Source organism: Pteronotus mesoamericanus, unplaced genomic scaffold (assembly GCF_021234165.1).
Source record: "Pteronotus mesoamericanus isolate MK-2021 breed Mesoamerican mustached bat unplaced genomic scaffold, CSHL_Meso_final contig_94, whole genome shotgun sequence".
Taxonomy (NCBI): Eukaryota; Metazoa; Chordata; class Mammalia; order Chiroptera; family Mormoopidae; genus Pteronotus; species Pteronotus mesoamericanus.
Window position 1 is genome coordinate 3,039,102 of NW_026555285.1, and position 17,698 is coordinate 3,056,799.

At 37.9% G+C, this 17,698-nt stretch overlaps 1 protein-coding gene across 1 annotated transcript in view; it reads right to left on the reverse strand.

Moving 5' to 3' along the window:
- CDADC1 (cytidine and dCMP deaminase domain containing 1) overlaps positions 1 to 17,698 on the reverse strand; it is a 69,177-nt gene that overhangs the window by 18,310 nt on the left and 33,169 nt on the right. The window contains exons 6-8 of the mRNA XM_054586337.1: positions 10,373 to 10,542; positions 8,435 to 8,624; positions 2,284 to 2,344 (exon numbers count right to left, since the gene is read on the reverse strand). Coding sequence (XP_054442312.1) covers positions 2,284 to 2,344; positions 8,435 to 8,624; positions 10,373 to 10,542 — 421 coding nt within the window. The remainder of the gene's footprint in view (positions 1 to 2,283; positions 2,345 to 8,434; positions 8,625 to 10,372; positions 10,543 to 17,698) is intronic.

The window sequence follows — 17,698 nt, forward strand, 5'->3', positions numbered from 1 at the left end:
AGGCTGCTTATACTATCCTCATTTTGGGGTTTCTTTTTTCTTCTTATTGTTATGATTGCTTATTTTTTTTTTTGCTTCCTTATGTTCCACATCATTGATTTGATTCTAGGCTTCATCTACCCTACTGCTGTTTTCCTGTAAATTGTTCTTTATTTCAATCAGTGAATCCTCCATTTCTGACTCAATCTTTTTTATGCTGTTGAGGTCCTTGCTACATTCCTTGAGCATTCTTCTAACCAGTGTTTTGAAATCTGCATCTGATAGGTTGCTTATCTTCATTTCATTTAGCTCTTTTTCTGAAGTTTTGATCTGTTCTTTCATTTGGGCCATGTTTCTTTATCTCCTCATTTTGGCAGCCTTCCCGTGTTTGTTTCTATGTTTTAGGTACAGCTGCTTTGACTATGTCTTGGTAGCATATCTTAACGTAGCAGGTGTCCAGTGGAACAGCCTCCCCTATCACCCAAGTTGAGTACTGGAGGTGTGCCATTCGTGTGAACTGAGTACACCCTCTTCTTATAGTTGAGTGTTGATTGCTGTTGGCAGGTCAATGGGAGGGATTTACCCAAGCAAGGAATAGCTGTGACCACTTACCACCAACCTCCGCCCTCCATGGAGGATCAGCTATTCAAGGGCAGGGTGGTGGTGCTCCAATGTGGTATATCTTTCCACTAGGTGTGCTGGCTGATGGTGGGGTTTCCTAGGATGTGCAGGCCAAGGCCAGCCCCCACCTGTGTTCTTCCTGGATCTACCCTGCTTGAGCTTTATTTATTTTTTAAAAGATCTTATTTATTAATTTTTAGAGAGAAGGGGAAGGGAGGGAGAGAGGGAGAGAAATATCAATGTGTGTTTGCCTCTTGTGCATCCCATACTGGAGACCTGGCCTGCAACCCAGGCATGTGCCCTGACTGGGAATCAAACTGGTGACCCTTTGGTTCACAGGCCAGCACTCAATTCACTGAGCCACATCAGCCAGGATGAGCTTTAATATAATCTGAGATGGCTGCTACTTATGCTGGGATTAGAGACTCCCAGGCGAAGCCACACTATGAATCTACGCTGGCTGCTGCTAGTTCAAGGCCTGGGGCTCACTGAGGCCAGCTGTTGCTTGTTTGATAGGATTTAGGAAGTTGTGAAGCATGAGTTAAGACCAGCCATTCATATGGAAAAGCAGCTTAGGTGGGCTCGTAAGTTGGGTGGGGCGGAGTCTCTGGGGATCTCCTTGGCAGGGCCAAAGGTGTTAGCCAGGTTGATGGAGTCTCAGATATGGCACCAGCTTGCTGGCTCTGTGTGAGGAGGGTTTAGAAAAAGGACAATACCCTCTGCCCACCTTGATTCCAAACATTTCAGTTTCTCTCTGTATGCCACTGGTGCCTTTTGAGTGCCACCCCAGTGCTGGAGCTCAGAAGGAGCGAATCTGAATAGGTGAGTCCATGTTTGGATTCTTTAAGAGGAAATGCTTGGGGTTCCAGCAGTTTATTCCAATGACTCTATCCCTGCTGATTTTTGTAGCCAGAAGTTGTGGCTACTTATCTTCCTGGCACTGGAACCCTGGGCTGGTGTTCCACAACACATGGGTAAGAAATCAGCCCTTTCTGCCTCTGCACCCCCGCTACCAGTTGGATGGATGTGATTTCTTCAATTCCATTTTAATGTTTGCTATTTCTGATGTTTCTGAATGTTGGTTGTTCTATATTTTTGTTGTAATTTTGATGTATTTGTGCAAAAAGGTGAGCTGTGTCTGCCTACACCACTATCTTGACTGGAAGTCCTGAAGGCTAGCAGTTCATTTAAGGTAGTTGTGATGACTGATAGTTAAGTAGAGTATGAATATAACTAGAAAATTTCCAGTCTCTGACAAATCTGAGCAAATGTGGCTTTACTCTAATAAGAACATATATATCCTCACAATTTGGCCCTGGATCCATCTGTATTAATTATATGTAGTTTTCCTTTCAAACTATCCAAGAAGCTGTTGTTTTGGTATGGAAGAGCATTGTTTACTGTTTCATATAAATTTAATTTATAACATCAATTTGTACATGATTATTTGTATTAAACTGCAGATTCTGCATGACCAATTATTAGCCAGTACTTTCCATCACACCTAGCATATGGTAGATACACAGATGCTTATGAGCAACTGAATGGCAAAAAAATCAAACCTGCAAAAAGAGTATGCTCTAAGAGTACAACAATTCCCAATACCTAATCATTAAAATTCACAATGTATTCTTTCTTCTCAGCAACAAACTTAACCTCAGTGAAGTACTTGTAAATACTTACTCTCTCTGCTTTCCGGTTCATTTTGTTCAAGAACACAACTTCCTGATGGATTCAGTTGCCACTGCAAAAGAGCACAAACATTTTATTTATATGTTTATGAAGGTTTTAATAAATAGTATTTCAGCAACCTGCTTTCAAATATTAAAGCAACTTATAAAATGTAAGAAAAAGAGTTAGCAAGTCTATACCAACCAAGCCCTAATGATGCTGAATGACCCTGAATGATATGACCTCTGGGATCAGAATCAAAATTCTTAGAGAAGCAATAAACTTTAAAGATCTTTTATATTCATTTTATAGGTAAGGAAGTAGAAGACCAGAAAAATGTAGCCATTTGCCCAAGGTTACACACTAACTAAAGGCAGCAATAGAATTAGAATATGGGTTGGTTTATGCCCAATACTATAGAGTTTCCTCCATCTCATATTCTGTATTTCCAGGTCCTACAGTCCTTATGATAGCTAGAGAAGGCCTGGATATTAAAGAATTAAAATAGGGCCAAGATTATCTTCCTTTTTACTACAGTTATATCATATAATATATATTGTTAATTATATCATATCACATCACATCTCCGATTAGTTTTCCATCTTAACAATAAAGAAAGAAATAGTGAAGACTAAAGATTCCCAGATATTACAGAGGAGAGAGGAGCAGCAGATAAGAAAACCTCAGTGTAATCAGAATCTCATAGCATATCCCTTCCTTACTTCCTTGGCTAGAAATGCCCATCATGAGAATCACTTAATGACTCAACCAAAAAGCCCCCATTAGGGCACTATCTCCAGGAAGATAAAATTAAGTGTTTAGTATCAGAGATTATTCCACAGCCTCAGTTAGTTCATTAGATAAACAATCTATCTATCAGCCTTATATCATGGGCTTCAAAGGGAGAACAAACCATAAGACTTTCCATGTGAAAAAAAAAAGTTCCTGGAAATGGAGTACATCAGGAACTAGTTAGTCACCTATAATTGAATGGTTAGGGTTAGCACCAGAAAAAAGAAGACTTATAAAGGGTGGGAAGTTATATATGAAAAAATTTTTAAAGGCAGGCTTTAAACATGTCGAACCACTAGTATCTATTAATTTGGGAGAAAAAAAAACCACAACAAAACACCCTAGTAATCCTGAATTTACATTTAAAGATAATCATAAAAAGACTATTTCCAACTGTAAAAACTTAGAAGTAATGTAGGTGTTGAACAACAGAAGAATGGTTAACTAAGTTATGTCTATAGATTGAAATGTGTAATTATTAAAAATTAGTTTTGGAGGCCTGGCTGGTGTGGCACAGCTGGTTGAAGCCTTGTCCCATAGACTGAAAGGTCACAGGTTCAATTCTGGGTCAGGCACATGCTCAGGTTGTGGGTTTGATCCCCAGTTGTGGATTCAATCCCAGGTTGGGGTGCATACAGGAGGGTGGCCATTTCATGTTTCTCTCCTCACACTGATGTTTTTCTCTTTCCTTCTCTCTCTCTTCCTTGCTCTCCCTCCCACCCCTCCTCTCTAGAAGCAAAGAAACAATGTCCTCAGGTGAGGATAAATATAAAAAAAAATTATTTTTGAAGAATTTTAAATGACACAGGAAATATAACTTTTTAACAATAGTATCTATGAGTTGTAGGATAATATCTGTTTTTTAAAATTTTCTTAGTCCTCTAAAATGAGCATATATTACTTTTATAATAAAAAAACTAATATGACCTAATAGAGAAAGATCCACATTAAATTAAAAAAAAAAAAAGAGTTTTAGAGTAAATGGACATGGGTTTACACTAGCAAAATCTATTCTTGAAAATACTGTTGCCCAGCCCTAGCATAGTTTGCAATAACCCTGTAAAACAGAATCACTTATCTTAAGCTGTATGGTGATGTCTCAAAGAAAAGCAAACATTTTTCACACGCAAATAATTTCAATATGCTTTAATTTATAAAGTTATCAAATTTATTGATACTCATACTATTTTTGACACTCTAAAAGTATAACAATTATTAAAATTCAAACTTGGAACAAAAACAAAGTCATGTTAGTTAGTGGTATTTATAAAATTAGGTGTTTACTTAACCAGGTAGTTCAAATCATTTACATAATAGTGTAAGCCAGGAGAGATGAGGGGAAGGAGGAGAGGGTGGAAAGCTATTATTCACTGGAAGGAGTACAGAAAAACCATGTGTACGTGAATGAATATATTTCTGAGTGTTTCTGTAGGCTCTCTACTCAGAGAGCCTTCACTCCCTTTGTCTTTCTGGCTCCTTCCTCTTCCATTGACCTGTCCTACACTTGTCTGATCTCTTCATTCTCTTTACAATTGAAAGACTACTAAAATTCACCAGTAACAAAGATATTTCAAAATTCACCTAACTCATCACACGTAGTCCTGAAAGGCTAGGTTACTTAATCTTTACGAAAAATTCTTCCCATTATTCAGAAGGAATGAAGAGATAGAAAACAAAAACACAGAAGTGGATATTTCTATTTGACTAGTTAAATGTAAGTTTTTGTTTAGTTTTACAAAAGAGGCACCTTTCCCATCTCTCCCTTCTTTTATAGCCTCTTCCTTTTCTTTTTAAAGTAGTGATAAACTTTAAATAAAACTGGAGATAAAAAAACAAAAGTATGGAACAAAAATAAAAATGGCAAAAATTTATGATACTTCATACATGGGCATAAACTAAATAATATGTTGTTATAGTTTTTAAAATTTAAGTATATATGTAATTTAATAAATATCTTTTTAGATGCTTTACAGGGGTGGGCAGAAGTAGGTTAAATTACCTACTTACCAGCTATCATTACCTAAAAGATAAATCATAAGTAAGTATATGAAATAACAACAATAATAAAAAGACAAATAATACAAATGATTAATATAATAATTAATAAGTAAATAATAATACAAGAATAAACTGTATTTCATGTACTCACTACTATAAACCTATTTTTCCATCCCCTATATAAACTGCAGGCATACTGGCTCAAAACAGAAATGAAAAGTTGAAATTTATAAACAGTTCTATTATATACCTTTTGTACCCACTGCAAATGCTGGTATATAAATGTTACATTAAATTCCAGAATTATCATTAAAAAGCAACATATGATTCTGGACAGGATCCTTTTGCTATATAGAACATTATTGTGACAACTGATGACTCTGGAATCTCTAGATGAAATGGAAGTAATGTATCAGTGATAATTTCCTGAGATAAGTGGTTGGATTGTGGTTATGTAGGAGAATACACTGCTTAAGAAAATATATAATAAAGTATTTAAGAGTGACTTGGTTTCAAATCAACAACTCATTCTCAAATGTTTCTGGAAAAGTTTCTTGAAGTGTTTTTAAAACTTTGTGTATACTTGCAATTGTTTCTAAAAAGAAAAACTTTTTAAAAACCTAAATAGTGACTTCCAGTGGAGATGGAGGCATAGGTAGACACACTGTGCCTCCTTATACAACCACAAGAATTACAACTAACCTCAAAGCAAAACACACCCAGGACTGCCACAAAATTGAACTGTATGGATGTCCAACAACCAAGGATTTAAAGAAGCCACATTCATCCAGATGGGTGTGAGGGGCAGAAAGGGGGAGATGGGGTGGAAAGGATGCAGCGTGTCAGAACACGTGATCCGACATACATGTGTGGTAGATAAAAATTTGGAAGGATACCTTGGGAGCAAGTGATCCCTGCCCCAGGCCAGGCTGCATAGCCTAGGGTTCCAGCACCAGGAATATAAAGCTTCACAACTTCTGGTTATAAAAACCAGTGGGGGTTGGACTGGAGGAAGAAACTGTCAGTTTCTCAGAAGAGTCCATTTAAAGGATGTGCAGGATCCTAGAATGTTTGCAAAACCACCCACACAGGGAATCATCACCAGGGCAGAAGGTAGAAGGGCACCAATCACATATGGGAAGTGGGTGAAGTGACTGGAAAAGGGGCAAGTGCTGGGCAAGCCACCAGAGGCCAGGCAGTGGCATTTTTCCTCTGACCCCTCCCCCCAACAGAGCACCACAAAGCAGTGAAGCATGATGCCCTAACCTGACAAATACCTAAGGCTCTGCCCCCTATAATTTAAGTGGTGTGCTAAGACAGGGAGTCATATCAGCAATACCTAATACATAGAAACAAACACAGGGAGGCTGCCAAGTTTGGGAGACAAAGAAATGTGGCCCAAATGAAAGAACAGAACAAACCTCAGAAAAAGAACTAAGCAAAATGGAGATAGCTAACATATCAGATACAGAGTTCAAAACACTGCTATCAGGATGCTTAGAGAAATCATTGAGTATGGCAAAAACATAAGGGAAGAAATGAAGACTATACTAAGTGTAAAGAAAAATCCACAGGGAACCAACATGAAGGGAAGCTGGGATTCAAATCAATGATTTGGAATATAAGGAAGATAGAAACAATTGAACCAGAACAGAATGAAGAAATAAGAATTCAAAAAACAAGGAGAGTATAAGAAGACTCTGGGACATCTCCAAAAGGACCAACATCTAAATCATAGGGATGCCAGAAGGAGAAGAGGAAGAACAAGAAATTGAAAACTTATTTGAACAAATAATGAAAGAAAACTTCCCTAATTTGGTGAAGGAAATAGACATCCAAGTCCAGGAAGCAAAGAGAGTCCCTAAGAAGCTGGATACAAAGTGGACCACACCAAGACACATCATAATTAAAATGCCAAAAGTTAAAAATAAACAGAGAATCTTAAAAGCAGCAAGAGTAAAGCATAGAGTAACCTGCAAAGGATTTCCTATAATACAATCAGCTGATTTCCCAAAAGAAACTTTGCAGGCAAGAAGGGACTGGCAAGAAGTAGTCAAAGTGATGAAAAGCAGGGACCTACATTCAATATTACTCTTTCCAGCAAAGCTATCATTTAGAATGGAAGGGCAGATAAAGTGCTTCTCAGACAAGGCAAACCTAAAGGAATTCATCATCACCAAGCCCTTATTACATGAAATGTTAAAGGGATCTATTTAAGAAAAAGCAGATCAAAACAATGAAAATTAAAATGGCAACAAATTCACAACTAACAACAACTGAATCTAAAATACAAAAATAGCCCTAGCTAGTGTGACTCAGTGGATGGTGCACCAGCCTGCGAACCAAAGGGTCGCTGGTTCAAGTCCCAGTCAGGGCACATGCCTGGGTGGGCCAGGTCCCTAGCAGGGGGCACACAAGAGGCAACCATACATTGCTGTTTCTCTCCCTCTCTTTCTCCCTCCCTTCCCCCATCTCTAAAAATAAATTTAAAAAAATTTTTAAAAACAAAAACAAACTAAGCGAACAACTAGTACAGGAACGGAATCATAGACATGGAGATCATTTGGAGGGTTAGCAGCTGGGAAGGGAAAGGGGGTGAATGGAGCGAAAAGTACAGAGATTAAGAGGCATAATTGGTAGGTACAAAATAGAGGGATGTTAAGATAATATAGGAAATGAGAAGCCAAAGAACTTGTATGCAAGACCCATGGACATGAACTAAGAGGGGGAATGCTGGAGGGAAGTGCAGTACCAGGCAGAAGGAGACAAAGGGGGAAAATTGGGACAACTGTAATAACATAATCAATAAAATATACTTAAAAAAACCTAAATAGTAAAAAAGCTTAGAGTTAAAGTTGAGTTTTACATGAACTACCTCAGTCCTTTTATGCTATACCAAATATTAAATCCCCTGTGACCATTTCTGATTTTTCCTATGAAAAAAATGTGTGCATGTGTTTGTATGTATATGTGTGTATACATGTGTATGTTACACCCTGCCCCACCTTTTGGGAAACCTTAAACTATTTTTACCTCTGTTTACTACTCTATCCAAGCTAGAAGGAAGGGTAAGGGAAGAGGTGGGTCAGGGATTTTCTCTTATTAAGCCACCAGATAGTGCCAAAGGGCCCATTTAATTCAAGATCTGTAAGGTCAATATACAACTCTCACTATAGAGATGTAAATTCATAAGACAGAGATCCTAAACTAAACACACATAATTAGGCAACTGCTTGCACATAAAAATAAATTCAATGATAATAGTTTGTTGAAATTCTTTAAAAGAGTGGGAATTATTAATTTAAAACATGAAGCAGGGTACCAAACAACATAATAGAAAGTACACTTGAAAAAAAGTGTGTATCTTACTTACTGTAAATTTGCTAACACCCTCAAGTTCTCCAAATCGCATGTAAGAGATGTCTGCCTTCTTTTTTCCAACATCTATATCCCCTGTATAAATTTGTTTTATGCCTGCACCTTTAATTAAAGGTACACACTCATCACATGGGCACTTTGTCACAAAAATCATACTTTTTTCTTCTGGTTTTATTTCTTGACACCTACAAAAATTTATAAAATATTATAAAGTTAGTTTCAAAAGGGTAAGTTATATTTCAGAGAAATCTTCAAAAAACTAAAACTGAGCTGCTTTAAGAACAGACTTAAAACATTATAAACAATAATAAGTCAAACTTATTCTCCCTGAATTAGTAAATGTTCAAAATATATAAACTCATTGCAAAAATATAACCTGAACATGACAATTATTATAACTAAAATTCATTTATTTATTTTAACCAATTTGGCATGATTTCAATATTAGATTTCAAAGTAAGTGAAAACAGAATGAAACAGATATTGAGAGAGAAAGGGAAAGAACACAATGTTTTCTAAATAAGAACTTCTTACAGTGCTGGAATTAGGGGCAAGAACACCCTCCTTAAAAGTTTATGATGTATGATTAGAGATTAATTTATCATGGCAGGCAAAAGATCTACCTTTTATCTAATGGATATTTAATAAATGCTTACTAAGTTGATAGATTAATATTAAAGTTTTGGATTGGGTTATAGTTCCCTTACCCCCTCTTTAAAACAGGATGATTTTACTTAACAAACATTTAACAAATGATCCATATCTCCCTACAAAATTAAGCAAGTAAACCTGTAATGAGGAGCACAAAGAAAAGAGAGAGGAGTTGTTTGATGTGGGTAGTTTAGCACTAAGGTATACTCTCATCTGAGGCTATAGGGGCTGTACTTCCTGGATCTATAGTTTACACTGCTCAGAGTCAGTTGTCTTACATTACCACCAGCCTTCAATATCCATCTCTCCAGTTCAGACTCTCACTCTGTTCACCTGGACTAGGGCAACATAATTTTATACACCTAGTCTATTCAAACGATATACCCACAACTTAAGCAATCAGTAAATGTGGCTCTGTCAATGCCATTCCATTTCCCTGCTAACTACCAAATGAAGTCTAACCTCACAGTCTTCCCAATCTAGTCCCAGGTGCTCCGTGGTCCAGCCTAACTACAATATGCACGTTTTTACACACATTTTTCCTACTTCTAAACCACTGCTATGCCTGCAGCTAGAATGACTTCCCCACAAGTATCAATTGCTACCATCCTACCAATCCTTTAAAGCTCAGTTTAAATGCTTGTTTCTCCATAAAGCTTTTCCCTCCCACTCCCACTCCATCTATTGCAGCCCCTGAATTTTCACAGCACTTGTGTTTGCCTTTCTTACACAACCAATTACATTAGGTTGAATGCACTATTATATCCCCTACTGCATTATAAGCAACTAAGGTCAGGAGCCACATTTTATTTGAATACACTAAGGTCACCCCCTTAACGGTTAAGGATGAGAAATGTTCATGAAAATATCTAAATTAACATCAGAGGAGGTAATTCTAGTTATAATCTCTAACAAAAACTATGTTAAAGCAATTTAGTTAATAAATCTATATATTTAAATATAAAATATGTGCTTTAGATTTAGAAAACAAAGGAGAGCTTACATTCCAGAAATATACAAGACCCTAAGGACACACTTCATGCAGTTTTATACTGGAAAGCAAAGGAGAAAGGGGAAAAAGATTGCTCAATAAATCTGAAGGCCCACAGGATCTCCAATAATGGCCTGAGGTCAGGCAGCAAAGACCAAGTATGACCCAAACTAAACTTCTGAAAAAGTATTTCTTAAAATTTTTTAAAAAGGAAATGAGTTACAGCTAAAAGAAAATTTCAGCTAACCTGTACAACATTTCAGAGAAAATAAGTGAAAATGAACTTCATACCTAAATGTTAAGGCATTCTGTTCTGCATGGACAATGTATCTGAATTTCCTTATTTCTCTGTCCTTCTGTTTGTCATCCATGTTGGGGAAGTCAGCATACTCAGATCCAACAGGAAAAGCATTATAACCACATCCTATGAAGTACATCCTGCCTGTCCCATCACAATTTTGCTATGAAAAAGAGAAAACCAACAAAGCTTAGTTTCCAACATTCTGAAGTCAGCTTGGTACTATACTCTGTGTAATACATTCAATTTTCTATGAAAAATTCAACCATCAAAAATATAATATTAGATCCTCCTACTGCAGTGTGGTCTTGTCAAAGTTAAATTTCAGGAAGACTAATCCTCTATCTCTCTAACATATAATCTCAAGGCAGACATTGGTTTTAGCAGTTCATTAAATACTAGCTTGTATAATTCACATAATTTCACTTGATTCAGACATGCTCCCTTGAACAGATGATGGAGAACAGAAACCATGCCTTTTTTTTTATCCCTTACAGTACACCTATTAGAGTGTTTCATACACAACAAGTATTCAATAAGTGATTGTTAATTTCTTAGATGCTCTGTGCTGTGCTACTTGTTAGCAAGCCAGAAATTTAAAAAATATTTTGAACAATTTTTGTTGCTGGGCTAAAAATGTGCTATTGTGATATAGCTGGAAAGTAAAAAATTCACTCTCCTATAATCTTCTATAATTATTGAGCCCCTGTTATATGTATATATATTATCATAGGATTTCTTACCTCAAAGGTTCTCATGGTCAGTGGCATATTAGGTATTAATATGAATGCTTTATCAATTATTAGTGAAATATGTTATAAGTCACATGAGTTTATAATAGCTTGGAATATGCTATAATAAACTTCACTAAATTTCAATGTAATTACTCATGAGATAGTATCAACAGAGTCATTACTGTAGCACCTTGACAAAAATCACTGTTACAGTAAGCCAACAGAAGCTTACAAATAAAATATTATATTAATACATAATTTATTCTTGAGTACTTACTAAATGTCAAACATCATGCTGAGTTTAATATGTATTATTTCATTTAATCAACACAGACTGAAATTTAAGCCCGGGTTGCTTGACTTCAACGTTATGTCTTTCTACTTTACCATGCTGAGTACACTGTAGATAATTTAACTGGAAATTTAAGTTCTCCACAAGGTAGTTGAGAACAACCAGATTTTAAGCCAAAACCTGCTTAGCATTCATATAAACACAAATAAGAGTTCCAACCATAGGCCAGGCACTGTGTTAGGTGCTGGGAATATAGCTGTAAACAAGACAGAGAATTCCTGTCCTTGTGAACCTAATAATCAAGAGATGCTAAGAAACTGGACATGTAATTTTAACTGTGATGAGTGCTACAAATGAGCTGTACAGAATATTATGGGAGATTTTCTCAGGTGAACCTATTCTAGTAGGTGTTAACAGTTGAGGTAGAAATAAGCAGAGTCAAGAGATATTTTGAAGGTAGAATCCATCATACTTGGTGACGGACTGGATGAGTGGAATAACAGGGAATGGGATGGTGACCACAGATGAAGAAACAGGTTAGCATGGAAAATACTGGATGTATTGGCTAGGATGAACTTGAAGTACTTATGAAACACCCAGGCAAATAGTCAAAATACTTGTTGTAAAATCTATTAAAGCAAAATTTAGGCTCCCACACATAGTTACTAAGTATCTCTTAATACCATGCTCTCCTAACCCATCCCCATAATTCCAAGCCCTCATCATCTTTTTTTAATGTCCCTATTTCCTGTCTAGCCCCACCTCATTCTTTTTATAATGCAAATCTGAACCAATCATTTTCCCCCTTAAAGTTTATTGGATTTCACTATCCAGTACAGTTAGCCAGAGCCACGTGCAGTTAGTGTTAATTGAGAGGTGGGGTAAGTATAAAATATACACAAGATTTTGAAGACAATACTCCCCAATATGCAGAGTATTTTATTAATAATCTTTTATACAGATTACATGTTAAAATATTTCTGCTCATGTTAGATTAAAACATACTCTTAAAATTAGTTCACCTTTTTTTTCAATATGACTCCTATACAATAAAGGAAACCAACAGAGACAAGAGGGAAGGAGGGGGGAGGGGCAGGGGAAAAGGAAGAGAAAGGACAAGTCAAGGAACATATAGCAAGGACTCATGGACAAAAGCAAAGGGGAAGGGTTGAGGGAGGGTGAGGGGAGGGGGCAAGGGAAAGTGGTGGGGGGAAGGCAGAGACAAATGTATTTGAAAAAAATAAATTAATTTTTTTAAAAAAGAGAAAAAATTAAATATGTGGTTTGCTTTACATTTCTACTGGTTTGCACTGTACTACTATATCCCACTGGCTAAAGAATAAAGTCCAAACTCTCCACATGAAACAGAAAGTTCTTCATGGTCCAGACCAATTTTTTTTACAACAGTATTAAACACAGGACTCTAGACTCCAACATTCCAAATTACGCGTTTTCCCACATTGTGTCTCACACCTCCTACTTCTGCATGTTATCCTCATAGTCCCATGAACTTGTTCTGCCTGGTGAATTCCTATTCATTCTTCAAGACGGGAAGCACCTTACATCCACCAAGAATATTTTATTTATTTCTCCAAGCAGAGTTAAGGTTCCTCCTCTGTTTTCACGGTATCATGTTATAATAACACATACCAGTCTATTTTTCACTTTTCTGTGTCCATGACTAAACTACAGACAGCCATGAAGGACAGAAAATGTGGTCTAAAGACCACTGTACACTGTATCATAGTGCCTATCCTATAGAACGTGTTTAATAAATGTTTGCTAGATCAGTATAGGAGATTCCAGGATGGCTGCAAAGTACATGGAAGCTGTGTTTACTTGCTCCCAGCCCCAAACTGGATTTATAGCTAAATTGCAGAACAATCAACTTAAACAACCAACTAAAAGGTAGCTAATATGAAATATTATAACAAAAAAGTACAGAAGATGCTACATAGACACTGGTATGAAGGGCTGAGATGCAGAGGGGGAAAGCCCCCAAACACAGGTGCAGTAGCAGCTGAGAAGTTGGAGAGATTGTGGCTGTGGAACTCCCTCTCCCTAGGAGCGAGGGGTCTTAACCCCATGCGGGGTTCCCCAACCCACAGCAACAGAGATGGGAAGAGGGGTCTGTGTAGAATCTGGCTGTGGGAATCTGGGGATTTACCTCTCCTGGGAGACTCGGAGCACACTTTCTCAGGGTAGAGCACTCCTATTGTTACAGCACCAGCCTGGAGAGTTCATGGTCCAGAGTCTTTTGGAAAGGATGCACTGCCATGGAGGGGTCTGCTGGCTACACACAGCAGTGACTTTAGGGGGCCTCTATTTTCTGAGGAGGCTTTAGGTAGAGACCCAGACAGTGACTTAACTGTGTGGCTTGGGAAAGAAGAACAGTCTCCCCCACTTCCAGCACACACTAGGTGCCCCTGCCCCTACCTGCTGAGCCACTCCTGCTGCTGCTGAGTTGGAAGGCACAAGGGAGCTGTGCAGGGTTAGGATTTTTGGCCTGCCCTGTTATATTAGGTGTTGCGCTGTGCCAAGCTGGGACTTTCGACCCTGACCAGCTAGGTTAGGAGCCCCTGCAGAGTGGGGACTTTCAGCTCTGCTCTGCTGAGACCAGCCACCTGGAAATATTGGGAGTGTGGAGCAGGGCTGGGATTTTCAGCGCCATCCCAGTTTGGCAGCAAGCTAGGGAGCCACACAGAGCTGAGATTTTCAGACTGTGTCTCCTGGGGAGGATTCTGTCTGGAAGCAAGTCAGTCAGTGGTGGGCTGCGTGCCTACATTGCGGGAAGGCAAATCCAATTTTTTGTCTTCCCAAAGGGAAGGCGCTGTGAGTTCAGCCCCTGCTACTCTGGGTAGGGGAAGAAGTGCCCTCCCCATTCCACCCTCCTACAGGTTTGAGGGCACCACCCCTAATGGAAAACTGTTTAGATTAGCCTTGCCAAATTCTGGACACCCATCACTAGGTGTATTTCCACAGAGGAAAGGAAGAGCAGCTCAGAACCAGGACTTTCAAAGTGTGAGACCCCTGGAGGCTATTGCCTGGGCATTAGCCTCCTCCTGTGGGCTGGGATGGCATCATCCCCAATGAGAGAACTTTTGATCTATCCCCTTGAGCCCAGGGTGGCTGAGTTTGCTCCAAGAAAGGGGACGGCTGGCTGTACCCAATATGAATCTGCAGAGAGACCCTGGGGCAACTAGAATTGGAGATTCTGGCAGAGACTGAGTTTAGCTTTGAATCAGGGGCTACTTTTCCCAAATTGAATGCTCCACTGAGTGATCCCCAAGTAAGGGACCCACTAGCCCTATCTCAACTAGCCTGGGCTCATCCTAGAATCTCTCACTGAAAGGCTCAGAAGGAAGGCCAGGCAACCTTGGGGGGAGACAGAGTAGCTGAAAGGTGAACGGCAGACCTCAGGGAGCCTTGGTCCATTTACAGAGTTGCCCCCAGCTCTAAGCAGGAAGAAGCTGAACCTTTACACAAATTGGCTCCTCACACACACTCAAGTCCAGTAGACACTGACACAAACAGTGAATAGTGTAGTAGCTACAGACAGGTAGCCCAAGGCCAGTTATACACAATGTCTGACAGCTACCTTTTCCTGAACTCCACCCATGTGGACTCAGAACCAACAAAGCCAGTGGAGGACTTCAGACCACACCAGAGCTCAACCCAACTAGGCACACAACTGGCACACCTAAAGAGGGATTCCTGCAGGCACCAGACTCTGCTGAAGACAATGTCACTTAAAAGGGCAGCTCCTGCCCACTGCCTCATACATGGTGGCCAAGGTTTACCCTGCAGTCTCCCAGCTCGAAGGGTTAATTAACTCTACCCACAAATGGGCCAACAGCACTTAAGACTCAACTACAACAGGGGGTACACATAATCCTCAAGAAACACTACTAATGCACAGAGTTCAGGTGATCTGCAAGATTGTGTCACTGAGTCCAACAAGGCACCTTCATCATAAAACCATCAAAACAAGTTGGAGAGACATAGTATATCTACCCAAGACACAGAGACCAAATGGGGAGACAAAGAAAAATGTCCCAAACAAAATAACAAGAGAAATCCTCAGAAAAAGAAATAAAAGGAATGCATAAAATGGAAGCAACCAAAATACCAGATATAGAGTTTAAAGTAATGGTTATAAGGAAGCCCAAGGACCTCAGGGGAAGAATGGATGATCTCAGTGTGAATTTAAACAAAGAGATAGTAAGCATAAAAAGGACACAGAAACCATTAAAAAAAGAAGAATGAGTCAGAAATGAAGAATACACTATAAGGAATCATAAAGAAGAAAAGGGAATTGAGAAATGAGGACAGTCTAAGGAACCTCTGGGACAACATCAGTGTAACAACATCTACATCACAGGGGAAGAGAGTGAGCAAGGGATAGAAAACCTGCTTGAAAAAGTAATGGTGAAAACTTCCCTAAACTGTTGAAGGAAAAAGTTATACAAGTTCAAGAAGCACAGAGAGTCCCAAACAAGATGAACCCAAAGAGACCCACACCAAGACACACAATAATTAAAATGGCAAAGGGAAAAGACAAAGAGAAAATCTTGAAGGCAGCAAGAGAAGACAGTTACCTGCAAGGGAGTTCCCATAAGGCTGTCAGCTGTATTCTCAACAGAAACACTTCAGGACAGAAAAGATTGGCATGAAGGATGCAAAGTTATGAAAAATAAAGACATTCAACCAATACTACTCTACCCAGCAAGGTTATCATTTAAAATTGAAGGCAATTTAAAAAAAAAAAGCTAAAGGAGTTCATTAACACCAAATCAAGCATTGCAAGAAATATTAAAGGAAATGCTTTAGAAATTCAGAAGATAGATATAGGTATAAAGCAAACAACAGAAATAAATAACTATCAATAATAACCTCAAATATAAATGGACTAAATGTTTCAATCAAAAGACATATGGTTGGTGAATAGATAAGAAAACATGACACTCATCCCAACAAAGCAGAGTATACATTCTTCTCAAGTGCACATCTATCATTCTAAAAGATAGACTGCATGTTAGGACTCAAAATGTCTTAACAAACTCAAGAAGATTGAAATCATATCAAGTATTTTCTCAGATCCCAATGGCATGAAAAGAGAAATCAACTACAATACAAAAAATTCAAAAATATTAAAATACATGAAGGTTACATAGCATCCTATTCATTATGAATGGATTATCAATGAAATCAAGGAAGAAGTAAAAGATTACCTGGAAACATATGAAAATGAACACACAACAAAACAAAATCTATGGGACACTATAAAAGCAGTCCTGAGAGGGAAGTTCATAGCATTACAGGCCTATTTCAATAAGCAAGGAAAATCTCAAACAATCTAATTCTATACCTAAAAGAACTAGAAATAGAACAACAAACAAAGCCAGGAGTAAGCAGAAGGAAGACAATAATAAAGATCAGATGAGAAATTAAAAAAACAAACAAATAACACAATAACTCAATGAAACAAAGAGCTGCTTCTCTGAAAAAAGATTGACAAACCATTAACCAACACTTTAAGAAAAAGAAAAGAACCAAATAAATAAAATCAGAATGGAAAGAGGAAAAGTAACAACTGATATCATAGAAACACAAAGGATTGCAAGAAAACAGCATGAACAACTACATGCCAAAAAAACTGGACAACATTGGTGAAATGTATTAATTTCTAGAAACCTACAACCTTCCAAAATGAAATCAGGAAGAATCAGAAAACCTGAACAGACCAATAACAACTAATAAAATTGAGGATGTAGTGAAAAAAACTCCAGCAAACAAACGTCCTACAGTAGACAGGCAAATTTTATTAAGAATTCAAAGAGAACTAACACCTATATTTCTCAAACTATTCCAAAAAATTCAAGAGAAGACTTCCAAGCTCCTTTTATGAGGCTAGCTAACATTATCCTAAACCAAACCAGATAATTACAGGAAAGGAAATTATAGGCCAATATCCCTGATGAATACAGATGCTAAAATCCTCAACAAAATGTTAGCAAACCAGATCCAGCAATACATTAAAAAGATCATACACCATGATCAAATGGGTTTTTTAATAAGAATGCAAGGTTAATACAATATTCACAAATCAATAAATGTAATACATCACATAAATAAAATGACAGATAAAAATCACATGATTATATCAGTATAAACAGAAAACGCATCTATAAAATCTAGCACCCATTTATTTTAAAAACTCTCAGCAAAGCAGGAATAGACAATATAATAAAGGCCACATATGAAAAACCTACAGCCAACATCACACTCAGTGG